The following is a 26,882-nucleotide window of genomic DNA, read 5'->3' as shown; positions in this document are numbered from 1 at the left end:
TGGGTTAAAGCCTTGCCTTCAGCTCAGGTCATGATCTCAGGGTCCTGGGATCAAGCCCCGCATCGGGCTCTCTGCTCAGTGGGGAGCCTGCTTCCCTCTCTCTCTCTCTGCCTGCTTCTCTGCCTGCTTGTGATCTCTGTCAAATAAATAAATAAAATCTTTTAAAAAAATAAAAAAATAATAAAACTTACTAGTTTTGTAATTTAGATAAATCTAAAAGGCAAAGGCTATATTTACGTAAGTATTACTTAGTTCATTCAGCAACTATTTATTGACTATTTCCAAGCACCTGGCAGTGTGGATAGCAGTGATCTCAACAGACAGAGACTTTCTCTGGAAATCTTTGGGGTGAGATCTGAGCAGAGGGCAGTTAGCTGGCTGGTCAACACAGAGTCTCATGGGCCATAGTAGAGAGTTGGGGCTTAAGCCACAACCCAATAGGAAACTTAGGGAGTTTTATACTGGGCTGGTGACATGATCCCATGGTACAAGTATCAGCATCTACATTGGTGACATCTTGAAAAGATGGGGGGAAGATGGGGTAGTGAGGGCAGAAGGGAAAACAAGGCCAAAATATTTAATGCTCTCTCTTTTTTATAAAAGATATATAAACCTTGAGGCAGGCAAGATTATCCTGTCTGTCCCAAATCATGCATCTGAAAACATTTCCCTAGATAGTATCGCATTGAGAAAAAAATACCAACACGAATGCTTGAAATTCTTAGGTTTTATTTAAATGAGTTAAAACCCTATAAATTGCATTCCCACAAAGTCTTTATGATCATACTCATAGCATAAACATACCCCCGAATTCGTATTTTGGTTCCACAAAATGTGTTCATCAAATACAGTTTGCTTTTTAGGATGAGTGTAAGTCTCACAAAAAAGTGAACGAAGTCATAGAATAGAGGAAGAGATGAATGCATAGCTCGAAACTTTAAATCCCTGCTCCTTATTCTTTGTTCTGACTACATGGGATGGTCAGAATGCCCCGTCACTTTCATGGATGCAGCAATGACTTCGCGCTGGAAGAGTTTGGGAGAAGAATTCTAGGAAGTTTACAGCTAGCAGCCATGCATCCACATCAGGAAAGAGAATGAAGAAAGGAGCAACAGGTATCTGTTGGGTAGATCTATCTTGGCCAAAAGGCAAAGCTGTTATACTTTTAAAAGAAAGACAGGAATAGCTCCTAGGTTGCTATATTCAAGAACTATTTCAGTTTCAGGCAAGATTTATTTTGCTTAATGTATCTCATTTTATAGAAGCCAGACCTTTCCCTTCACTGGCCCCTGCAAGCCTCAAGTTAGGTTATGACCGCAATTTATATGATAAAAGGGCTGTAAAAGCAAAATTTAGGGAGGGTAATTTTTTTTTGTCAATGCATAAAGCTTTGAAAAATAACAACGTAGATTATAGGTGGAGGCCGAATTAAGGTTTTTAAAAGAAAGACCTACCAAATCTTCTGTTCATTGCCCAGAGCAAATTAAACTATTTCCCTGGTCTGGAAACCTTATCAGATTTATCATGTGGCTATGTATACTCCTGCTTATTTTGCTTGGTTGTGCTTGTTTAAAAGATTACAATTCATCATTGTTAAAATTACTACTTTATACTTATTCAGCCTGCCATAGATAGAGTCAGTCTCTAAACTAAGAAAGTGCTGCTTTCACATGGAAAAAAGCATCTTACCTTTAGGGTGATTTTTTTTTTTCCTCCCTCGTTTGCAAGTTGCCGCTTTAAGCATAAAACTTCTGCAGTTCCAATGTTCACCACTAGGTGCAGCAGACAGACCTCTTTGTCCCTTACTGATCCGTGTAACAGCATTCCAGTACCTGTGCAAGTGTCAGGTTACTCTTTTAAATTGGTAATATCTTAGTGATGTCCTTACCTGATTTACTTCTGTCTTTTGGTTTGCTGTGTGCATCTTTATGCCCGGGTGGACTCTCCTTTTCCATACAATCCAGCTGCTAACAACTCCTAAGGTTATATCCAGAGAGGGAGAGAGAGCATCTTGGTCCCTACTGCTGAACGGCTTTGACCCAGTCAGTCACTGTGCTGCAAGGGCTGGTTCATGCTGATGGGCTCAGGACAGGCAGAGCTCCGTGTTGGAGCTAGAAGTGAAGTTACTCTCACCCAACCATGAGACAGGTCCGCCAAGTCATGGGGATGGAGGGGGCTCAGGGGTGGGGTGATCACGCCGTTCAGTGTACATTTGAGCCTCTCCTTCCTTTGAGTCAGGACTTAGAAGGATCCTGGCTTTCTGTGAGGTACTCTGTGGTTGCCATTCATGCTTTTTCAGCGAAGCCTACTGGCAAGGAGAAACACCTCCACTCCTATGAGATAGAATTGTCGTTTCCTACCACGGGCCTAAGCAAAACTTCTCCCAAGGCATGGGAAGTGGAGGAGGTGCAGGAGGAGGGTAATTATACTCTCAGGGAACCTGGAAGGTGGTATACTTGGGATTTTCATTTGGGGACTAAGATCACTACATTGGACAGGCAAGATCAGAGATAACACAGTCTATGAGAAGACACAGCAGTGAAATAATACAGCTGTGATTTGGAGACATAAATGTAAGTATGTGATATTTATATATTTGTATATATGTGTGTATATATATATTTTTTTCCTTGTATACACACTACACACATACACATTTATGTATAATTATATATAATTTCAATTCAATAGAGGAAGGAGAAAGTGGACCAACAACTCTGTCATTCAACTTTTAACTAATTTTTAGGTCTCTTTGAATCTCAGGTTATGGTTGTAAGCAGCTTTGCTATGGAGTTGGTTACTTTTTGAATCTGGGGGACATAGAGAATGTGACAGTTAAAAGCTTGAGTATGACCTTCTCCAGTTTCCCTCTCCCCCAGTCAGAGGTGTCAAGGTGTTTGCTGAGAAGTCCTGAGTAGCTACTCAGGGCCTGAGTGAATGTAGATCTGACCTGTTAATTTCCTTATTTAGGTGCTTTCTCAACAGTATCGGGCACCTCTGTCTTCTGTGGTTATCATCTTCTTTACCAAGGAGGAATGCCTGAATCTTTTTTGGTTCTTTTTTTTTTTTTTAGGTGAAAAAAATGGTTTATTTATTTATTTATTTATTTTAATTTTTTATTTATTTTCAGCGTAACAGTATTCATTGTTTTTGCACCACACCCAGTGCTCCATGCAATCCGTGCCCTCCCTAATACCCACCACCTGGTTCCCCCAACCTTCCACCCCCTGCCCCTTCAAAACCCTCAGGTTGTTTTTCAGAGTCCATAGTCTCTCATGGGGTTCTCTTATACAGAGTTTTTTTTTTTAAAGATTTTATTTATTTTTTTGTGAGACAGAGAGAGCATGTGCACATGCACCCATGAGTTGGGGGGGGAGCAGAATCCCAGCTGAGCAGGGAGTCTTACATGGCTCTCCATCTGAGGACCCTGAGATCATGACCTGATCAAGACAGACACTTAACTGAGTCACCCGGTGACACCCCCACACAGAACTCTGATAATAGAATTTTGCCCAAGGTAGAATGGGGAACATAATAAGATCCTAAGATTGTTTTATATTAAATAAGATTAAGTTCTGAAATATATAGCTTTTTTTCCCTTTCACTGTTGTTGATTTACTGCTTATGTACGAAAGGAGGAGAATCAATGACTTTTAAGAATTTATTATTCAGAATTTCCACTAATTTACATTGATCATCAGTGATAATTAAGATAAATACATATAAATATGCTTTGTATAAAAATTCTGAAGTCAGAGTGGCCATAGGGTATAAACGTCTGTGACTGATTTTTGGTGGGTTGAGCCACAGAAAGCCACAAAGACTCAAAGATATTGCTTCCTGTCCCTTCCCTAGACTCTCTGTTAAAAGGTGGAGTTGGTGTTTACTCTTTCCCTGCCTTTAAGATCCTGCAGCAAAGTAGCCTCTGCCAACAAGATGGCCTGATCACAGAATTGTGTTCTAAGATGGGGTCTGGCACCTGGCATGTTGAATGAGCGAGTAAGTGAATGAGGGAATCAGAAGAGGCAGGTATGAATTTATTGGCACCAGAGGCTCTTGATGCCAGGAAATTAACACATAGCCATGGAACCCTTTCCAGACCGTGTTGCCACAGCAATGAACTTCAAAGAGAACTCTCATCTTTCCTTGTGCGTCACGTTCGACGAGGCACGGTCTTCTCGTGGTCTTGGACAAATTACAGGGATGTTGCCGTTAGTATAAAAAGGTCTTTCGTATGACTTATAGTACAGGGGAAATTCTCGTGCTGGTGCACGTACGCTTTCGCCTGTCCACGGTGTTATCCTCTCGTTACTTGGCTCGGAAACCCAGCTGTGAGGCACCATCTGTCAGCAGCAACAGCATCTGTCTCCGTGACACCTGCGTTCGCTCTTGTGCAATTCCCTGAAGGCCTGTAGGTCGCTGGTGGGGGGGGGGGGGAGGGGGGCGGGGGGCAGGCTCTGCTTTGGTGCCTTTAGTGAAATACTGCCCGGCCTTTTCGACCTAAAACTACCTGTGATGGAGTGCTAAGTGCTTGCTTTTTCACAAGCTGGGAGACTCTTTGAGGACTTCGTGCATTCCGTGAAGCATTCAGTCCCACTTGCTAATCTTTCCCACTCACATGCGGTAAGACTGGCGTAAGGGCTTGTATGATAGACTCGCGGTGGGGGGGTGGGATTTCTGCTTTCTGCTTAATTCTGCAGAAAATAGTGTTGTAATAGCTACTGGGCCGGAAAGTGACCCCCCCGCCCTGCCCCCAACTCTTTCATATCCTTCCTGGAGCACCTTAGTTGAAAATAGAGTCATTGCAGATGTCCTTGGTTAACATGAGGGCACACTGGAGGAGAGTGGGTCCTTAATCCTTTGAGCTGGTGTCTTTATGAGAAAGGGATGCAGAGACACGTGGAGCGAAGACGGCCACATGATGACCGAGGCAGAGGTGGGAGTTCTGTTGCCACAAACTGAGGAATGCCATGGGTTGCTGGCAACTACCAGAAGCTAGGAGAGAGGCATGGGAGAGATTCTCCCTCTCAGAGAATTGGTTGAACCCTTGGATTTCAGATCTTTAGCTTCCAAGACTGTGAGACCGTACATTTCTATTTTAAGCCACCTAGTTAGTGGTCATTTGTGAAGGCATGCTTAGAAAGTGAGTACAGAGTATTGTATACTGTGTCTTCACTGGGAATCTGTATGAATTTTGCATGCTCAACACGGAGCCATCATGTAAAAACTCCCTTGGGTTAACATGGATTTGAGTGGTGTCTGTAAGGAAGGGATGATGCTTATTAGGAAACATTCCAGGGCCAGGTTATTCTGTCAGAAATCAATTTCCAGGGGTGCCTGGGTGGCTTAGTCGGTTAAGTGTCCGACTGTTGATCTCAGCTCCGGTCTTGATCTCTGGGCTTTGAGCTCAAGTCCTGCTTTGGACTCCATGCTGGGTGTGGAGCCTACCTGAAAAGAAAAAGGAAAAGGAAGAAAAAGGGGAGAGGAGGGGGGGAGAGGAGGAAAGGGGAAAGGAAAGGAAGAAAGGCAAGAGAAGGGAAGGGAGATGAGAATTTCCAGTTTATTCACTCAGGCAGGACCTCAAGTGCCAACTCATGTAACGCATATGGACTGAGTGTCTACAATATGCCAAGCACAGTGCTTGCTTTGGGGGTCACAGCCGTGAACCAGCCGCGTACAGAGGCCTACCCTCATGGAGCTGAGCATCCAGTGGAGAAGACAGACATGGTTGATTTCAATCAATCTACATATCTTTAATGTCATTATATGTAAAAAAAAAAAAAAAAAGGCAGTCCCATTAAACAGCAGTGAAACTTTGTGAATCGGATAGAATTTGGGGATGCCACTCACTGATCTGATTTAGAAACAGAACCGTACTGCATTTCTGTTCAATCCTGTTCATGTGTCTGTGGTCTGTCTCCCCAGTCCAGTATGCCCTGTCTTGCTTTTTCTAAAGCTCATCATATATCCTTTGCGTGCAGCCGGTTTCACATGTAGTTGTTGAATTAAACTGAGTGATTGGTTGGGATATTGATTGGGAAGATGATTAATAAGAGCTAGCATTTATGAATATCTTTTATACATTTATGCAATTTGGGGGGAATTTTTATATGAAAGCAGTGGCCTTATATCATTTCCTTCTCTCGGCTGCTCTGCGAATGTCCACTCAGAAGTGCCCGATTTTAAGATGCAGTAACTGCTGCTCAAAAATAAGGCGAGGCCTGAGGCTCTCCCATGGGGTGGAGCCAAGATTCAGGTGTGAGCAGCCCCCCACCCCCACCCCCGGCAGGCTCCACGCCCTCCAGCGCCATACACAGCGCTGTGGGCCCACTTGCGACCATCTGCTGGCTTCCGTGGATTTGTCAAAGTCATGCCCCTTTCTTTTTCTTTTTCTTCATCATAGCATCCAGGAGGCATGCAGAAGAGATGGGTTTTAACTGAGGTTTTTGTCTGGTATGCTCTCTTCCCCCAAGAAGTTTTGCTGATCAACTTAAATTATTTCTATTTGATTCTTTCTCTGTTTACCCTCTGGCTTCGAAGCTAATGGTACTTAAATGATTAGCTATACTTCAAGGTCATGTGGGGTGAAGCCCTGGGCTTGCCTTTCACACATCATGGTTTTGCTTCTGTGATTTGGGAGTGGGACACCACTTTCCTCCCTGCCCCCCCATACTGTCTTATAGGAGGCAAAAGCTCTTGTCTTTCTTTTCTTTTTTTTTTTAAAGATTTTATTTATTTATTAGACAGAGATCACAACTAGGCAGAGAGGCAGACAGAGAGAGAGAGAGAGAGGAGGAAGCAGGCTCCCCGCTAAGCAGAGAGCCCGATGTGGGGCTCGATCCCAGGACTCTGGGATCATGACCTGAGCCGAAGGCAGCGGCCCAACCCACTGAGCCACCCAGGCGCCCCAGCTCTTGTCTTTCTTAGAGAGAACATGCACAACCCCCATGTGGGGAGAAGGAGGAAGCCCCCAAGTGTGCAGTCAGAGCCTCGCAGCCTTCCAAGTGCAGAGCTGGGGCCAGCAGGTGTGTGTTTGGATCCCAAAGCCCGATGTCTGCTCGGCTAGCATCCGTGCCCTGTGCTGGTTTTCTGTTCTGGATTTGCCAATACCGGCAGCAGCGGCCATCCAGCCCTGTCTGGAGGTAACTCAACACTCCCGCCATCCTTGTTTGACATTCCGTTCCTGGGGGCTGTGGCCGGGCTGCCGTTGGTTCTCGAGGAGCTGCTGACTCAGCGGTGGGCTTGTCCCGTTTTTCTCTCCTGGAAGAACTCTGTGTACTTTGTTCGCCGGCTGCAGCCACAGCACTCAGGATCTGATTTCGGCTGGAAACAACATGCACCAGAAGTCTGAAAGTTAAAAACCACAAGCCATCAAAGCCAGCGCCCCGTCATTGCAGCCTTACCCACAACAGCCAGAAGAAGAGTCAAGAACAGACAGAAGTTCCTCAATAGAGAAATGAAGAAACAGAACATGGTGCATATACACGACGAAGTATTATTCGACTGTAAAAAAGAATGAGGTACTGATCTGAGGGGACCTTGAAAAAGTGAAATAAGCATCTGTATGGCTCAGTGGGTTAAGCATCTGCCTTCAGCTCAGGTCATGACCTCCAGGTCCTGGGATCGAGCCCCGAATCACGCTCTCTGCTCAGCGGGGAGTCTGCTACTTCCTCTCCCTCTGTCCCTCCCCACTGCTTGTTCTCTCTCTCTCTCTCTCTCAAATAAATAAAATCCTAAAGAAAGAGAAAAAGCCAGACACAAAAAGACAAATATTGTCTTACTCCACTTAGGGGCTGTATCTAGAATAGGCTAATTCACAGGGACAGAAAGCAGATCAGAAGTTACCGGTGGCTGGAGGAGAAAGGAATGGCGAGTTATTGCTTAACGGATATAGGATTTCTGTGTCAGGTAATGAAAAATTTTGGAAATAGGAGTGATGGTTGCACAACATTGTGAACGTAAATAATTCTACTACATTGTACACTGAAAACCAGTCAAATTTTATGGCAAATTTATGTTATACATATTTTAAATATAATTAAAAAGCACCACCACTCTGAATCGGGTCTTGGGTTTGGGTGGGGATTGCATTTCTCAGCAAAAAGGCAAATGCTGAAAAAAGTGTCCTTGGCTTTTCTTAGGCTGAATATGAACCTGTAAGAACGGCAGCTGCTTAGCGGAAGGGACCAGCGCACGGTCGCCTGGGCATGAAGCAGGTGCTCACTTAGCTGTCCTATTTTCCAGCACTGCCCTAGACTTCCAGTGCATTACAGATGTGTGTATCCTGCTCAGTGGCCCTGAGATCACTTGCTAGGCGCTTTGAGAAACTGGCATAAGGAAAACACGAGTTAGGGCATTAAATGGCTTGAAATAAAAAGAGCATCAGGGCTGAGGTTCCCCTTCTGTTTCCTTTCCTTTTTTCCTCTCAACCTTTTCATCTCCTGTTCCGGTCTTCTCTAGGGGAGACGCAAACACAAAAGGCACCATCTACTGATTTTTGCTCACAGTAAAAGAAAGCAGAGTGTTTAGGATTTGACCCCTCATTTCCCTCTCCTTCAGGGTCTCTGACTCTGGAGAATTCCTTTGTTAAATCCCTCTCTCCCCTTTAGTCTGAAAGAGCTAATAGGCTTTCACAATATCAGTTTCTTTTCAAAACCCAGTGTGCACCTGGTTTGGGGATTAAGCCAGATCATGCTTTGAGATAACTAATATTATTCTTTACGTAGAGACACTTGAACTGTGGATCAAAGAAGGTAAGAAATTATCTCAAGATAACAATCGGGAAGATAACAGTGAATTCAACACACAAATATGACCCACCACTCCCTTGATCTAATTCTAAGATATTGAAAAAAATTCTCTTTCATTTGATTAAACGAGGTTGTCATGGTGTGCCAACAGCGGCTTGAAAACAAGGTACGGCGAGGACCGAAAATGTAACGGGCTGAGGCCCCCACGTCGGCCCACGTGCTTGTTTGTGGATTTCATATCAGAAGTCTGTGGCTGAAACCCACAGGAATGAATTCAATGCATATAATCTGGAAGTTATGTAAGGGATCAATTTTGCAAGTAATTTCTTGGACTCTTAAGAATGTTGAAGATCATAGGACCCATTGGTTCATTTTCTTGTCACGTATTGATCAATCTTCCTGTTTCACCCTTTACCTTCCTCACATTATCAATAAATCACAATGGCATGTCTGACTGTCTTGTATCAAATACCTGCATTTACAAAATCAGCCTGGGCACTGGGAAGGAGAAGAGAGAAGAAACTTAGTTTTGCAGGTTTAAAATGAAGAGACAAGGGGCGACTGGATGGCTCAGTGGGTTAAGCCTCTGCCTTCAGCTCAGGTCATGATCCCAGGGTCCTGGGATCGAGCCCCGCATCGGGCTCTCTGCTCAGCGGGGAGCCTGCTTCCTCCTCTCTCTGCCTGCTTGTGATCTCTCTCTGTCGAATAAATAAATCTTTAAAAAAAAAAAATAAAATGAAGAGGCAAGGGGCGACTGGATGGCTCAGTGGGTTAAACTCTTGGCTAAGGCTCGGGTCATGACTGCCTGGCCGTGGGATGGAGCCACACGTGGTGCTCCACGTTGGTTCATGGTTCGTGGTGACTTTGTAGAACACAACTACCGTGAGTAATGAGAGTGGACTGTATTTCTCTATTGCCTTGCTTTCCTTAATTAGTTAATCTGCTAAATACTCAGTGTTGTGCTATCAAAGGTCCATGTTCTCAAAGGGACAAAAATTGGTTCTTAATGGGGGGTGGTGAGAACTTCTTCTTATGTAAAAACCAGAGATCTACACAGAGCTTGTAATAGATATACAGTATATTGGCTAAATTACAATTTCTCTTGGACGATAATTAGGGAAAAAGTCCAGAAAGTTTCCCTCAGGGGAAGGCAGTAATGAAAAAGTGATTGCAGAACATAGCCACCGGGCACATGGACTATGTGGTGAACAGTTAAAGTATTTACTAGACTACATGGCACAGCATACACAGCTGTTATTATAAATATCATTGATAATATATATACATACATTTTATCTTCTTCCCTTTCTTCATGGACCAGCATTTCTTAAATTGGAGTTTGCAGTCCCCTGAGAGGGTCTGCATTCTGTTTTCAGACCTGTCTGAGTCTTTCCTCTGGAATTTGTTTTACTTTGTGCTTTCGTTTTGATGACAATCATAAAAACAATAAATCATTGTATACTGGTTCCCCTTTCTTCGTGAGTCCTGCCACAAGATTTCATTGTCCAAGTTTACATCCGTCTTTTAAGGCAAGAATTCTACTTTGATGCTTATGGGCCAATAAGGAATAAAAGAGGAGCAGACTTAAAGATCGTGAGTCAGTCAGACTGAGTGAAGGCCCAGTGATGTATCATCGTGTTCTGGGAGGAAGGACTCCTGAGTTTGAATGGAGGAAAACGGTGGGCAGGCCGAGCCCTCACTGTAGGGGGGTGGGTAGTATGGGTATGCCCAAACCAAGAGAATATTGGCTTTAGCAGCAAGTTCTATATTTACATTTTGTAAGGCAATTTAATCTCTCTGCAAAATAACATCATCTGCCACATTAAATTAACGCTGTTAATTTGAATTTTATGGACTTTCTTGTTTTTGTGTTTAATTCGTTGCTTTGTTTTGGTCTTATTGTTGAATCAGAGTTAAAGCATATGGAGTTTATTTTTAGATTTCCATTTGTGCATCACTAAATCACGGTATACTAAAAATAATTTAAGTCTCCATTAGTGGTGAACAGCAATGCTTTTTGCCATATTCAAGGAAGCATTGGCATTACTCAGGTTTGAGGAGTACCGTGAGGGACTCATAGAATCATAAACTATTGGAGCCACTGGGAATCACTCAGTCCAACCTTCTCTCCTGCCACATGTGGACACTGAGCCTCCTGGAAGAGAAGGGTGTGTCCAAGGTCAAAAACAAGGGAGCAGCAGACTGAGGTCAGAGACCGCACTGACATACTTCTAACTATAAACCTGGTCTAATATGTCCACCTGTCCGAAGGCAGGTGAACCACGGCAGATGAATGACAACCACGGCCAGGCCACAGAATGGGCTAGCACAAACCAGTGAAGAGTTGCTGCACCATCTTGGCTAACTCTCAGGGGGAAGGGACAACAGGAATAGCAGACTTGTCTCAGAGCCAGAAGTCACTGTGAGCCACGGACAGTGGTAAAGGGAGACAATGGCCTTTGAGGTTTCTGCTCAGGTGGTATCACCCATGAACTTGGTGTGTTCTGTTACTCCCAACATTGACCAACAAATCCCAGAAGCTCTTCAAGTGAAGCTCATCTGTGCTTTTCAGCTCTGTATTTTGACGTAGGCTCACTCCCCCAAACTGGGGTGTGTGCCGCTACGCAGGGAACACTACTGGGAATGTGTTTCTCAGCCACACGTAAGAATCCCGATCGTACTGTGTGAAGCAAAAAGAACTCATTTGTGATAGAATTGGGTGGTCATTATATTAGTTTTCTCTTGTTGCACGACAAGGACCTCAAACTTAACAATAGTTTACTGCAAGATACATTTATTTTTTATTTTCTGGTTTTTTTTTTTTAAGATTTTATTTATTTATTTATTTATTTGATAGAGATCACAAGTAGGCAGAGAGGCAGGCGGTGGGGGGGGGGGCGGGAAGCAGGCTCCCTGCCGAGCAGAGAGCCCGATGCGGGGATCGATCCCAGGACCCTGGGATCGTGACCTGAGCCGAAGGCAGAGGCTTTAACTCACTGAGTCACCCAGGCGCCCCAACAAGATACATTTATTATCTCGCAGTTTTCGGGGTCGGAATTCTGGGCCTGGATCAGCTGGGAGTTTTGTTCTGGTCTCACAGAGTTGTTGTGATCAAGACACTGGCCAGGGCCGTGCTCTCATCTGAGACTTGGGTGAGTCCTCTTCCACGCTCACGGGACTGTTGGCCGAATTAATTTCCTCACAGCAGCAGAACTCAAAGTGGCTTGCTTCTTCAGATCCAGTCACCAGGGTCTCTTATCTAGACTCCTGGAGAGAGCTCACCTATTTAAGCCAGGCCCACCCAGGGTAACCTCCCTTTTGATCAAAGTCAACTCATTAGGAAATTAGTTGCTTCTACCAAACCCCTCACCCTTGCCATATACTGTTGCTTACAGGCAAGTTACAGGTTCTGCCTACACTTGAGGGAAGAGATTATCAAAGACATGGGCATCATCTTAAGCTATTGAAGAGGCTACAAAAAAAATACCATAGGCTAGTGGCATATAACAACAGAAATCTAATTCTTAGAGTTCTGGAGGCTGAAAATTCCAAGAGCAAGGTGCCTGGCAAGAGCCTGCTTCTTGGTCTACAGATGGCTGTCTTTTCCGTATGTGTTTACATGATGGAAGGGACCAGGGAGCTCTCAGGGGCCTCTTCTGTCAGGGCACTAATCCCATTCGTGAAGTCTCCATCCTTATGCTCTAATCCCCTCCCAAAGGTTCCACCTCCTAAAACCATCCCCCTGGTGGTTAGGTTTTAAGATGAATGGAGGGGTTGGGGTGGGGGGACATTGAATCCGTGGCAGGTGCCATGGGAGTTATCTTACAGCTCTGCTCACTGCAGTCACTGACCCTTCCCGTACTAGGCAGTGAGTATGGTTCATATTTGCCATCTTCTGTATGACACTTTGAGAATGTTTAGTGACGTTAGTGTCCATCTTCATATTAAAAGTAGGAAGAGTAGAAACTCAGCTATCAGCTGAAGTGAGATTATTTACACCAGGGTTTTTCAACCTTGGCGTGATTGATGTTTTGTGCTGGAGAATTCTTTCTTGTGGGAACTGTTCTGTGTGTTGTAAGACGTTTGGCAGAATCGGTGACCTCTACCTACTCGGTGCCAGTAGCATCCCTTCCCCAGTTGTGACAACTGAAAATGGTACCAGACTTTGCCAAATGTCCCCTTGAGGGAAAAACATCCTGCTTGATAACTACTGCATTAGATATGTAAGCATTTTTTTGTTTGTTTATTTTTTGAAGGAGAACCTATTAAAACAGGGAGTTTGGTTTTTAAGGTGATACAACTGTTTGGAGCCAGCAGGTTCTTACTATTTGGATAATGCCTCATTCTTAGGTGTGCTTTTGTCCTCTACTGGGAAATGGATAGTTTATAGTTGCAAATAAAAAATTAATACTGTAGATGAGTTTCCCACATGTCCTTTCTTATTCACACATATGCCAAAATGAGATTACATTATCACATGTTTTATAATCTTGTCTGAGTTTATAGTCGCGCTATACTCTAATAGGGCTTTGGTTCCGCTCATAGGGATCAGATATTTAATGCAAGAGGCAAGAAACCTAATAAACTCCCTTCTTGGTATTATGGCTCCTTTCTTGGAAACAAGCGATATGGCTCGGTATGGGACAGAGTGGATGGTATGGTCCATTTCTGAAATTACAAAACTCAAAAGCTGCTCATTCCTGTTTTCTCTAGGCAAAGGCAGCTCAAGCATCTCATCCGACGTGAGTTCAAGTACAGATCACACGCCGACCCAAGCCCAGAAGAATGTGGCTACCAGTGAAGGTAGGCATCTGGTCTTCATTATCTCTCTCCCTGTGTTCACAGTGCAGGCTATTTTTGGAAGACAAATAAAATGTGTGAGTCTCAGTTCTGTTCTACTGAGTGGGAGCATATGAGATTCTTAAAACTGAGAAGGCAAAGGGTTTCCCGAGTTGCTTTTTGTTGCTGTGTTGTTGCCGACTGATGAAGGAGTTTCGATAGGAGTCAAGTGGCTCAATTCTAAGGCAAATGCTGTTATTTTGTGAAAATATAATAGGCTGATGTTTGGGGAGCCTTCCTGATGTTATCTGTCTTGTTTCACAGTGTGGAAAACACTGTGACTATAAAATTCCTGTGTTGTAGTTGAAAGTTCCTGCAAGAACTTTCAAAATAGGCCCACTTGGAATTCAAGATATGGACAATGGGAGGGTCACAATCATGTGATTTGTAGAACTTGAATTAACCATTATGTGGGAGGGGGAAAAGAGGTTTGTTTGATTATTTAAAGAATACGTGGAAAGTCCTGACTCTCAGGGCAAAGACCGGCTCCATTCTTAGTCTTGATATAGATTTTCACTCTATGTCATAATACATGTTGGAATTAATTGCTCTGCATGGTGCAGAAGCATTTGTGTTATTACTTGTTTGCATGCGGGGATCACTGTTTCTGTGGTAGTTATTTAGTGGAAAGCTGACTCAGTGATGGAATTAGTTGTCTTTATTTTAATGTTAAACACAATTAAGTGAGTTCTTTTCTGAAGAAGAGCTCCTTCTAAATTAATGGTTGAATGCAGGTCTGGTGTAAGACATCGATGCTGCTGATAATAGAAGACCCAAGGTGAGGTGACCTTGTGTAGAGCCTGCTTTCTTCAAATGTGCAGGGTGTGCGGAGGTTCATGTCTACACTCTGTCTTGAGGCTTACTTTAAGCTGCTTGCAGTATTGGGAAGAGTAACCCCATGACCTGGTGTTGGTCTCAGTGTTTGGTTGTTCTTGGTCTGCGTGACCGTGTGTGCGTGAATGATGGGGGTTGACCCCCGTGTGGATTTCTTCTCTTTGGGTATTCTTTGACTTGATGTGTTTCAAACAGACTGACGTATGAAGAGCTTTTATAATGGGATTATATTCCCTGATGTTTAATGCCTTAGGGTTAGGGTTATTTCACCAGCATTTTAAGGCAGGCAGATCGGGTTATTCTCCTCAGGGCTGCAAACCACCCGATAGAAATCCAGTTTGAATTTTCTGCCTGTTAATTCAATCAGAGCACTAGGTCATTCTTGAAATGCAATTAAGGTAACGTGCAAGTCAGGTAAATTGACTCTAGACATTAGTTTTTGAGGCCTCCATTCTTAGGAGCCCGAGTAGGAATCACTTCAGCATAATGTATTGACTTACGGTTCTCTCTAATCAGAAATCTTTGTTTTGTAAGATAATCACTTCTTTCTACCATGATTTTAGTCACTCTTGTTATTGTCATAGTTTGGCTAATTGGAGTGGCTGTGAAAATTGGAAGTTAAAAGTTTGGGAGATAATATCTTTGTGTTTCCCTCTCCAGATTTAAATGTTCATATTATGTTTTCTCTTTTTCAAAAGCAGAGATTATGAAACTGTATGGGCTCTGTTGCAAGGGTTGGGGGAGGGGACTGCGGGACTTCATGCATGAAAAATGTCTTCTTTTTATGCTTCAAGGAAAAAAAAAACCTCTCTAGGGATTTCAAATTTTCGTCTTATTCTGCCTTTTCCTTAGGAAAATTCTTTTGATGTGGGGCTCAGCCAATGTTTTATACATTTTTGTCACAATGCATTTACTACCATTCTGAGGGTAAACTCAGGAGAGAAAAATGAGAAAATATGATGTTCATGTGAAACAGAAATTTTAGCAACTGGGCTAAATTAATAGAGAATGTTTCTTCCAGCTCTTAAATGGAAAAACCCCATCTCTATGGAAGATGCTATCCATTTTTTGTGTGTGTATCTGCAAAATTAAGGTTGGTTTTTTTTTTTACTGTTTTATGTATGAATCCATTTTTCTACTGTTTTTTAACCAATAGAAGTAAAAAATATTTTCAAATAAATTAGGTGTGGGTGCTATTTCCATAAAATTGTATTTCAGGGACGTCTGCTGCATAACGATCTTGCTCTCAGGCTGGTTTTTCAAGGTGGAACACCAGCCAGCGTCCATTTTCTCAATGCACAGGTGACAGAGTCCTGGTCTGCCTCTCAGGATTATGGTGTCCCATTCTCGGACCTCCACAAAGTGGGTTTATCCAATGGTATACACATTTGCTCCTACCAGAAAGCACCTACTGGCCATTGTGTGCCAAGAAACAGAAACCGGACACCAATTTCTGGTGGAACCAATTAAAAAATGCTTCTCTGGTTCTCTTCCCACTGTTTCTAGAACCGTGTTTAACCTTGGTTGTTAAGCAAGTGTTGGGCGAGTGGTATAACTGGTTTTCCAGAAGTGGTTTCCCTACCATTATTTTCTTCACTTCTTTGATCCTCTTAAGAGGACTTTTCACCTCTGAAATTAACAATATCCTCTTCAAGAAACAGGCAGGATTCTCAGGTTAAAGGTCTGAGTGGTACTGATTTCTAAAAATGAGATATGTCGTGAAGGACAATACTTGGTTTTCCTGCAGCCTTTGCAAATCATGGCCATACCTATAATAGCTGAGTTGGAAGCCTTGGGGAGCAGAGTTGGACTTCTCTCTGGTGGACTGGATGGGGAAGGTTGTCTGTCAATTCCCAGCGAGGGGAGGGGGGTGGTATGTGCACACATGCGCCTGTGCCTTTGTGTCTGGACTCCACGGGACAGCCAATGGCAGAGTCGTTGTGTCTCACCAGGAAGCACTAAGGAACCTGTGTGGTCCAGGTGAGGGGTGGGGGGAGCCTGACCTGAGGACATGGGAGCTGAGGGGAGGGAAGGGCGCCCACATACCATGCACCAACCTGGGGCTGGCGGTGGGAATGGGAACTAACTGTGACAGACACCAGAGATCTGACTGGAGAGCTGACCGTGTTCTAAAGTTGGGTCGTGGTGGAAGTTTCACAACACAGAACATTTGCTAAAAGTCATTGAACTAGACCCATGAAATGGTTGTTGGAAGCGGCTGCTTCTACCTGGCCTTCAGACTTACATGTGAATCAGTACAAACTACTCTTAGAAAGTGCTGCCTCCCACCTCTGGGGAGAAGTCTTGAACAGTGGTGAGAAGACCGCTTAGGAGCGTGGGTCTTGGCCATACAGAGAGCAGGGCTGCTGGCTGAAAGCTTCTCTTGAGATGCTCTGGCCTCTGGGCCAGCACTGCCCTGAAAACATCATAAGGAATCTCTGGACCAGGAGTGTTCACAGCCCCGCAAGTGGTGTCTGGTCAGAGTGGACTTCTCCTAGTACATACTCTCCTGGAAGGTTCTGGAAGACATAACTGATGATAGACAAGTTTCTCAAAACCTTTTTTTTTTTTTTTTTTTTTAAATACAGCTTTTCCTGGAGAGTCTCTAACCTCAGCTTGGATTTCAAGTTTCTAGCAACCAAGCCTGGTTGTTGGTTAAGGCCTTGGTCACATTTATTCATTCTAGTAAATGTAAGGACTCATGTCCTTGCCGTCTACCCGATGTTCCCACTCATCCACTTTGGGTCATAAGGCTGTTCCGCTAGGCATGGTGGGCACAGATGGTGGTACAATTCATTTTTAATCCAACAGAGAATAGTATTTTTTTCACCTAAATGGTAGTGTTGCATTCCGAAGTCTCATGCAAAATCTTTGTGCATCTTAATTTTGTGAGTCTAAACCCACACCCCTTTTAAGGAATTGGCAGCCTGCGGAGATTTCTCCTTGATAAATGTTATAGGCTTTCTTTAAACCCCATTATATTTCTTGTGACAGTTTAAGTTCCTGATTTCCTGACACTGTAGGGGGTTTGGGTTCAAGTGCAGAAAGCTGGAAACATTCCATTTTTCCCAACAAAATCTGCATTCCAGCATCATAAGCCACAGCTTAATTCTTTCCAGTTGTGTTGCTATTCTTTCTGTTACACTTTTTTTTTCAGTCTTTCTCATCCATGGGGTGTTCTCCCTTGTACTGGGAGGAATAGCCTTTGACTTTCAGCTATGAAAGTCACGTCCAGCCCGTGGGTAGAATAGAGCACGCGGCAGCCAGCCTGAAAGGACTGAAACAGAATCGGTTGGATTGGATTGGATCAGGAAGAAGCTTCCTGGAAATAGTACGCTCAGCTGGGGCTTCTTTCTCAGAACAGGGTTATGAGGTTGTGGCTTTAATGGTGACGTCTCAACAACTCTGACTTCTCTTGAGCTGGGGGAAGGTGACACCATTAGTTCAGAGACCAAATGTAATTGGCTGATGAACAGTCAGTTTCATCCAGCTGCTCCTTAAACCTATTCAAGTTCAGATATTGAACTCACTGACAACACAATTTATAGGTGAGATGGCTTATAAATGTTGTTATCAAGCCAGCCAAATATGGAATCATAGGGGTTTTTTTTTTTGGAGCTACAAAGGCTCTGGCAATTTTCTGATCTAATATACTCGTTTTACAAAGAAATCCCTGAGGCACAGAGAAATAAAGAGATTTGCTCAATATTACACACCTAATAAATTGTCGAGCAGGAGTTTGACACAGTATTGTTTCGGTGAGAGATGGTCAAATCAGGAAGAAGCATGACCTTTAAAAAAATTATTTCCTTCCAAGTGTGAAGCTCTTTAATTCGGCTTGGTCCACCTGCTAACTGCTTATTTTGAGCTGGTTGACGGGAGGAAGCAGGCTGTCTAGAAGAGTTTGAGGAAGACTTGAGTTCAAATAGAGCAGTACTTCCGATGGGAGGAGAGGGTCTATTTCAAGGGGAAAAAGGATCTCAACCCACTTAGATAGGTTGGCTTCTCACCTGGAGATGGAAATACTTCCTTTAAGTTGGCTCATGATTATAAAATAGCCTTTCAGTAAATTCATTGAATATCGTTTTGTGAAACTGCTTATTTAATTAACTCCCTGAAGGAAATTAATTTTATAAAATGATTCATTTGAGCCATGAGTGAATTGAGTTGGTGTATAAAGAGTCCTTTCCATGGTACCTACAATCACTGCTTTATTTTCACAGTCATGGGTTAATACTTTTCAGTGCCCCAATTAGACCAATTCTCAACGCAGCTATTTTGAAAACACGCAGGAATCGGGCTTTGCTTTATTCTCTTTGTCCTCCTTATATGATCTTTTTTCTACTTCTTGAGTGTACTTCTCGAACAACATTCACATGAGTCACTCAGGAAGAGAAGATGATGCTTTTAATTCAAGGTAGATTTCATTTCCCTAAACAAAAGCCTTTTTGACCATCCAACGAATTCAACACACATTTTGGGGGATACATGTTATTTCATGCTACTCCTGGTCTTTCATGAGAATTACTGCATTCAGCTGTTTTCATTGTCACATTGCTCTCGAGAAGGGGGTAAACATGTTTTCATTTGGTGGATGACATCTGGGAAAGCATCAGTGTGACCCAAAGTCATGGAAAATTAGTAAAAGGCAGAGATGGTTATAAGCACTGAATTCTGAGTAAGATTTTTTTCTTAATGTTTGTTTTGAAATTGTCCCATGCAACTATTAAGAATTTCATGCTAATCATTTTTATAAGTTTATATCAAAATATATTTTGAAAGTCCTTATGAGAAGTACCTTTTCAAAATGCCAACCCATAATTGTGTCTCAATTGTCAGTATTATACATGGAAAGGTGGTCTATGTATAGTCTAGAAATTTACTTTAAATTCTTATTGAAGGCAAACTTCAATATTCCAAGCTACCTTTTTACTGAACTGTTGAAGGGTTAATTTGCAGGTTATCATAATTGTGTCCTTAACATGCTATATCAGACAGACTTAGGGTTTGAACTTGATATTTAAATTAATCATGATATAGGATCTATAGTGATGCAATATAAAAGTACTCACTAGTTACATTGCTCCTTGTTACTTTAAAACTGAGCCAAGCAGTTATTCTTTAATTGGAAATGTACACAGGTGGAAGATATCAATCTTAGAGCATGTGCCTTGCAAGGCTGGAATTATGCCTTGAAGCAGACTATTACAGTCAAATGGAACTCAATCCATGACATAAGAGAAAACAGAGTAAAAACATATAACATAGGAAGAGGAACAAAAAGTACAGAAGTGGGGAAAGTAAATGACACAGAAAAAGGGCCTTTAAAAATTGTGATAAGATGACATCTATTCAAACTGGAAGGGTGGTTTTCGGGGACCTTATGGGAGGGAGAGATTCCAAAGTCAGAAAATTACTTTTCGGAGGTTTTACTCTATTTATGAAGAAGGTAATGACTGATTATTATAAAGGTTTGTTTTGCCTTTAAAAATTAAATTTCAGGGCACCTGGGTGGCTCAGTGGGTTAAGCCTCTGCCTTTGGCTCAGGTCATGATCTCAGGGTCCTGGGATTGAGCCCAGCATCGGGCTCTCTGCTCAGCAGGGAGCCTGCTTCCCCCTCTCTCTCTGCCTGCCTCTCTACCCACTTGTGATCTCTCTCTGTCAAATAAATAAATAAAAATACTTTAAAAAAATAAAAATAAAAAAATCAAATTTCAAACTTAAACTATTTCTGAAAATTTCAGGATTATTTAGGAAAGCCTTACAAGGCTTTAGCTGTTGAAGCTTAGTGTGTCCTGGTAATTAAATTAACAAGTCAGTCCTTCATGGCCAAGTTTCTAACTACTGCCTAATGGTAAGTTAGGTGACTTTTGAAAAACTGCACTAATTACACTGGGTGATTTGAATGTATTATAGATTCAGTGTGCCCAATTTAATAAAGAAGTCAAATTTGCATTTGAGGATTAGTTTAAGCAGTGGAAAACTCATCAGCTTGGTATCCACAAAATTATTATGTAAGCCTAAAAATGTGTAATGAAACCCTAAATACCATCTTGGACTCAAGAACTAAGTTTAATTTCTTTTTTTTTTTTTTTTTTAAAGATTTTATTTATTTATTTGTCAGAGAGAGTGAGCACAGGCAGACAGAGAGGCAGGCAGAGGCAGAGGGAGAAGCAGGCTCCCTGCTGAGCAAGGAGCCCGATGTGGGACTCGATCCCAGGACGCTGGGATCATGACCTGAGCCGAAGGCAGCCGCTTAACCAACTGAGCCACCCAGGCGTCCCCTAAGTTTAATTTCTTAAAGGAGTCATCTTCCAAAATGAATCATCCAGAATGGCAAAAATGTCATTTAATAGTCTCAGAAGAAAATTAGGTTTCTGTACGTGAGTGTGTGTGGGGTGTGTGTGTGTGTGTGTGTGTGTGTGTGTGTGTGTGTTTAAGGACATCTTAAAGTAATACTTAATTGAGACCTCTGGTGTCTGTTAGTGTCTTTATGGAGAGTTAGGAGAGAAAATATTAGATCTTTAGCATTCTAATCCCATGTGTAAAACTATTCCGTGTTTTTCTCATCTCCAGTCTCATTTGCAAAAAAAAAAAAAAACCTCAATAAATAATTGATAGGTTTCAGCCATAGACACCTAAATACAACTAAGTGTATTTGCAGGGAAGGCTTGGATCATTTCTAAGATATCTTACCAGTAATCTCAGTAATTGAATTCAGTGGAGGTTTAAATACATTTGTTTAGGCATTTACGGAGAGACTACAAAATGTATGTCAGTCCCAGATTGGAAGCACAGAGAATGACCCATCAGATGTGTTTTTTCCTCCTTGAAGATTTTTCGAAACTATTTTTGGGTTTAATTTAATGGATTCAGGTGGGGCATCTACCCTGACGCTCCTGAGTCCCCATCATTCTCTGTTGCCTTAAACAAGCATCTTTCACAATCTTGCCATTAGCTGTTTGGCTCCTGATGGAACTTGGTATTATGCCGAGACCCACTGCTGTGAAAACTTCAGCAATTACTGGGGGGAATGAACACTGAATCAGTTCAACGGTAATTCAGGGCGGTATAAGATTGTGTCTTGGGGCACCTGGGTGGCTCAGTTGGTTAAGTGACTGCCTTCGGCTCAGGTCATGATCCCAGAGTCCTGGGATCAAGTCCCACATTGGGCTCCCAGCTCCATGGGGAGTCCGCTTCTCCCTCTGACCTTCTTCCCTCTCATGCTCTCTCTCTCTCTCTCTCTCTCTCTCAAATAAATAAATAAATAAGTAAAACCTAAAAAAAAAAAAAAAAAAGATTGTGTCTTGAGTGGTCTGAAGAGGGGCTATAGTTGGAGAGGAAGGGAGAGAGGCACGGGTTGAAGCAATTGGGAAAAGGTGTCATGGCACCCTGGGACTTAGCTTCTCCTGTGTGGACAGAAGATGGAAGGGTGGAGAGGAAGGTACAGCGTGGTGTGTAAGGCTGTGAGGAGCTTGGAAAAATCTGTCTGGGTTCATGTGGGGGAAAATGGAGGCTTCTAAAGAGACCCCTTCTTGACAATATTGAATACATTCCCAAAGTGCTTTGAAAATCTAGTCTTTCACTAAAATATTTAGTTTGAGAGTGGCTGCCCATTCTTTGTACTATGTCAGTGACAAATAGGCCATCGCTCTGTGTCATTTTATACCCACCACCTTTCTTTGGGTTATTCGGAGGGTTTTACACTAAAAGCCTGACTTTTAAACTCATCGAAGGCACGAAGGACATATGGAAGGGGTTGGGGACCAACATTTTAGAGAAAATAACCTGATACTGGAAATATTTGCCCTTTACAGTCATGGACACAGTCTGACCTTAAAAATCAGGTTAACACGTCTGTTTACTTCCTCTTTGACTAGGAAATAACTTCCTGAGGATAAACTAACTTCCTCAGGAAGTCCCAGGCTTCCCAAGGCTGTTAAGCTGATTAACAAATAATGAGAGAAAAGCACTTTAGCTGTAAGTGTGTTCCTTTCTATTCCAATACTTGAAAATATAGAAAATTCCCATTAGGGAGAGAATAATCTACAAGTAATTCAGATATGATTTGTGATCATTAAGACATGATTGAGGAATTGTTTTAGGGAGTCCAGGCTGTGGGAAGCAGATAGTAGTACAGATTATCAATGTGAACGTAACTGGGAAACTTCTGTTGTTTGTCACTGCTGCTGCCTTCTAAGGGGGGGAGGGCTACCTGTTACCCTGAAGGACGGTTGTTCTTCCAAATAACTGTGTGTTTTGAACATGTGAGTTTTCTGATGTGGGCTTCAGAAAACCAGATTTCTCTGCACAGTGGAGAGATTCTGAGCTGCACAGGAAGGAGACACTGTAGATAACAAGGAGATTGAATGGGAAGAAGGGATGGTGGACCTGGGGAGATGTCTCTCTCTCTCTCTCTTTTTTTTTTTTAACCCTGAGATTGAGACCTGAGCTGAGAGCAAGCATAGGACACTCAACTGACTGAGATACTTGGATACCTCTGGGGAGATATTCTAACAACTTGGGTGGTAGTGGCTCCTAGGGTTACACATTCCTGTGTCCCTAAGTATCCTTAGTCCTTAGTAAACTAACAAAGTGCTTGGAAGGAGTGGATTTCCTATAGAAATCAGGGAAGGGCTGAGTCTGAGACTGTCTACTTGCACTCCTTCTAGTCACTTGACTTAGGCAGATGCAACGAAAGCCAGTTGATGAAGAATCCGTCAATTAACACTCCCTTACTATAACAAATTACACAAATTAAAGCATTCTATTATGTTTCTATTCTGTTGTATGTAATGATATTCTATATAACATAAAATTATGCAATTTGTATTAACTTTTCTCTTTTAAGTCTGATAATGAACTTACATTGTTCCAATTATTAATAATTATTATTCTCTTCTTGAGGCTTGATTTTTCACAACTTCTTCTATGGAAAACCTTTAAGCATCTTCTTTGTCCTTCTAGCACTATCCTTCAGAATATAAAAACACCCTTGCTTTCTGGCCACAAAAGAATGTGGCTGGTCCACTTTTTTGTTTCATTTTCCTTTGTTCCTGCCCAAGATACAGAATCAGTCATGCCCACTGGAGGTGTTTTTTTTTTGTTTTGTTTTGTTTTTTTTTAATAAATTGGGAAACATTTTCAAGATGTAATCTGGGAGTGAAGCAAAAGACTCCTGCTGCTCTGGGCTCACTTTTAATAAAGTTGGATCTGGAGAAAAAAATATTTTTAAGGTACCAGGACACATTGATTTTATCAATTTATAATATTACATATTCTAAATTCTTGCACTGTACTTACATTCTCACAATATGAAATTTCATTTGCCACTAAGACTTTCTACTATTCAGCAACCAAAGATATAACTTAAGTTGGGCCCTCTCCTTCAGATCTTCAAATATACCCAGACATGCCTGATCTTAGCAGGGACAAGTAATAGGTTACAGCTTGATCAGGATACCCACTGCCTGAGTTATGTGCATGCTTTCAGCTGATACGTCCATAGTGTCATTCTTGCAGTTGCTTGACTCCTTTGAGGAAGGAACTTTGTTTTATCCCCCTTTGATGTCAAGTGGCTACCACAGTGATTGCCATACAATAAACATTTGGAACGCGTTTATTAAGTGAATGAATGGGTTCAGATTCTAAGAAGGAAGAGCTCTCTTGATATTAATTTTTCCAACTGTAGTCATAAAGACTACGACATCAACAGTTGTGCAAATCCAAGGTAATATATGAGAGATACAGTTAGTTTTTAGAAAAAACAATAATACTGTTCCTTAGGAAAACTTGAAGCACATCATGGGAATGCTAGCCCTCCATTTGCTTTTAGTTGCCTTTTGTGTTAAGGGAAAAAAACAATTTCTTTAAGCAGAAGAGACATGTCAGAAGGAGGAAGGTATTTGGAACAGAAGATATTTCTGGTTTTTGTGTTTTCATTTGTTTCAACGTTTTTAAACCAAAATAAGTTTTGTTTTCTATTGAATATTAGCTCTAAAGATAACCAGTTTTTATCAGAAAAGTTTTTAATATTTTTAGATCACCAAATGAGACAGGATTCTAGAGCATTTCAGCATCTGTACCCCAATTTTAAGGGCAGAGGAAAAATATTCTTTTGCCCTAACCAAATTAAATTTATTAAACCTCTTTTTAAATCTTAATACTTTGAATTATTTCAATTCTTCACTTAACTGATATGTCAATGTATCAGATTAGAGCCTGCGGTTTTTTAACGTATGAAACTGGAGAAGTAAGTTTCATTTTATTGGCACAAAATAAGGCTGAATTGGTCAGTTAATAAATGTGTTTAGATTTTTGAGGGGTTGGGTGGGTGGTTCCTGATTTGTTAGGAAGAAATGTTAGGAAAAGCATTCCTAAAGGAGAAAATAATACTGTTCTTTCCCCTTTTTAAAAGTATTAACCTAGAACCAACCTTGGCCTCAGATTATCTTTTGTGAGCTATATTCTATTTCATAGAAAGTGGGAAACTCTAAAGTTCATGTTTTGTTTAACTGGGTTGGAACCGGTCAGTGCAGAGATTAGGGAATCATTTCACTCAATCTCAGAGATTTACAAAGAGGTAAATTCTGGTAATGGATGCATTTGGAAAATGAAGTAGGAGGTTGAACTCTGCATTTAGTAGGAATGAGGGGGGAAAAAAGCCATGTAACAAAAATTTTGTGACTTTTTTTTTTACTCCCCGTTGGTGGGTAATACAAGTCACTTAGCCTTATTTTTCTTCTCTGTAAACCAGGAATAATAATATTCTCTACTTCATGTGTTGGTTATGAGGAGTAAATTTAAAAATTATATGCAGTGTGAGTCCCTGTGCATATTATCTGGTTTAATTTCATTGGCTTACTCACAGCCACTTAATGGGAGCTCCATATCCTTCCTTGTTCAGGGATAGGAGGCTGTTGTATGGAAAAATCACCTTTAAATGAATTCAACATAATTCCAGTGGAAATCCCAATAAGATTTTAATTTTGCAACTTGACCAAACTCTACTTTTTTTATTTGGAAGAATAAATCCAGCATCTATAAGTACCTACCACATGTGGACACTGAATTCAATTTAGTTACATATGTAGGATATTGTGTATGTTGAATCACTTATGTGTGTTGAAATCATTTGTTGAGCACTGAATACATGTACATCTGAGGATATCCAGGAAAATTTTGGCAAGGAGTAATGAGAGTAACATTTCCTTAGTGTCATGAAAATATATTATACATTTACAAATGTTGAAGAAGTGTGGTATGGTAGAGCTTGGTGCAATGGAACAGAGTTTGTGGTAGACTTAGTTGTATATGGGAATTTAGGGTATAATAAGGATGGCATCATGAATGGGTAAGGGAGATAAGTCTTAGGAGATAATACATCCTAACAGGAAAACCAGCTTCTTATTTTAAAGAAAAGGAACATAGACAACCTAATGTGTTTCTGATACCAATATAAATTCTGAATGGATGAAAGATTTAAATATTCAAATTAAATATAGATGAATTTGTGATCTCAAGGTAGAAGAACCTTATTTAGTTAATTAATTAATTAATTATTAACATACAATATATTATTTGCTTTAGGGGTACAGGTCTGTGAATCATCAGTCTTACACAATTCACAGCACTCACCATAGCACATACCCTCCCCAATGTTCATAACTCAGCCACCCTATCCCTCCCCAGCAACCCTCAGTTTGTTTCCTGAGATTAAGAGTCTCTTATTGTTTGTCTCCCTACCTGGTCCCATCTTGTTTCATTTTTTCCCTCCCTACCCCCACAACCCCCCACCCTATCTCTCAAATTCCTTATATCAGAGAGATCATATGATAATTGTCTTTCTCTGATTGACTTATTTTGCTTAGCATAATACCCTCCAGTTCCATCCACGTCATTGCAAATGCAAGGTTTTGGGTTTTTTTAAGGCTGCATAGTATTCCATTGTATATGTATACCACATCTTCTTTATCCATTCATCTGTTGATGGACATCTAGGTTCTTTTCATAGTTTGGCTATTGTGGACATTGCTGTTATAAACATTTGGGTGCGCGTGCCCCTTCGGGTCACTACATTTGTATCCTTAGGGTAAATAACCAGTAGTGTGATTGCTGGGTTGTAGGGTAGCTCTATTTTCTGCTTTTTGAGGAAACTCCATGCTGTTTTCCAGAGTGGCTGCCCCAGCTTGCATTCCCACCAGCAGCAGTATAGGAGGGTTCCCCTTTCTCCACATCCTCTTCAAGACCTGTCATTTCCTGACCAGTTAATTTTAGCCATTCTGACTGGTGTGAGGCCGTATCTCATTGTGGTTTTGATTTGCATTTGTTGGGTTATGTTGAGCGCTTTTTCATGTGTCTGTTGGCCATTTGGATGTCTAGAAGAACCTTTTAAGGCATGAAAACAGAAGTTTTCATGACGCTAAAGCAGGCCACCAGCACGTGCATGGAGAGGTGTGT

General features: G+C 41.8%; 1 protein-coding gene across 1 annotated transcript in view; it reads left to right on the top strand.

Moving 5' to 3' along the window:
* The window catches only part of FBXL7 (F-box and leucine rich repeat protein 7), a gene marked incomplete at both ends in the record, with an annotated part of 368,418 nt that overhangs the window by 80,213 nt on the left and 261,323 nt on the right, over positions 1 to 26,882 (top strand). Inside the window, one exon of the mRNA XM_080804454.1 lies at positions 13,464 to 13,553. Within this exon, the coding sequence (XP_080660580.1) occupies positions 13,464 to 13,553 (90 nt within the window). The remainder of the gene's footprint in view (positions 1 to 13,463; positions 13,554 to 26,882) is intronic.

The sequence above is a fragment of the Martes martes genome (genome assembly GCF_963455335.1).
Source record: "Martes martes genome assembly, chromosome: 5".
NCBI lineage: Eukaryota > Metazoa > Chordata > Mammalia > Carnivora > Mustelidae > Martes > Martes martes.
This window is presented reverse-complemented; position numbering and strand designations above follow the sequence as displayed.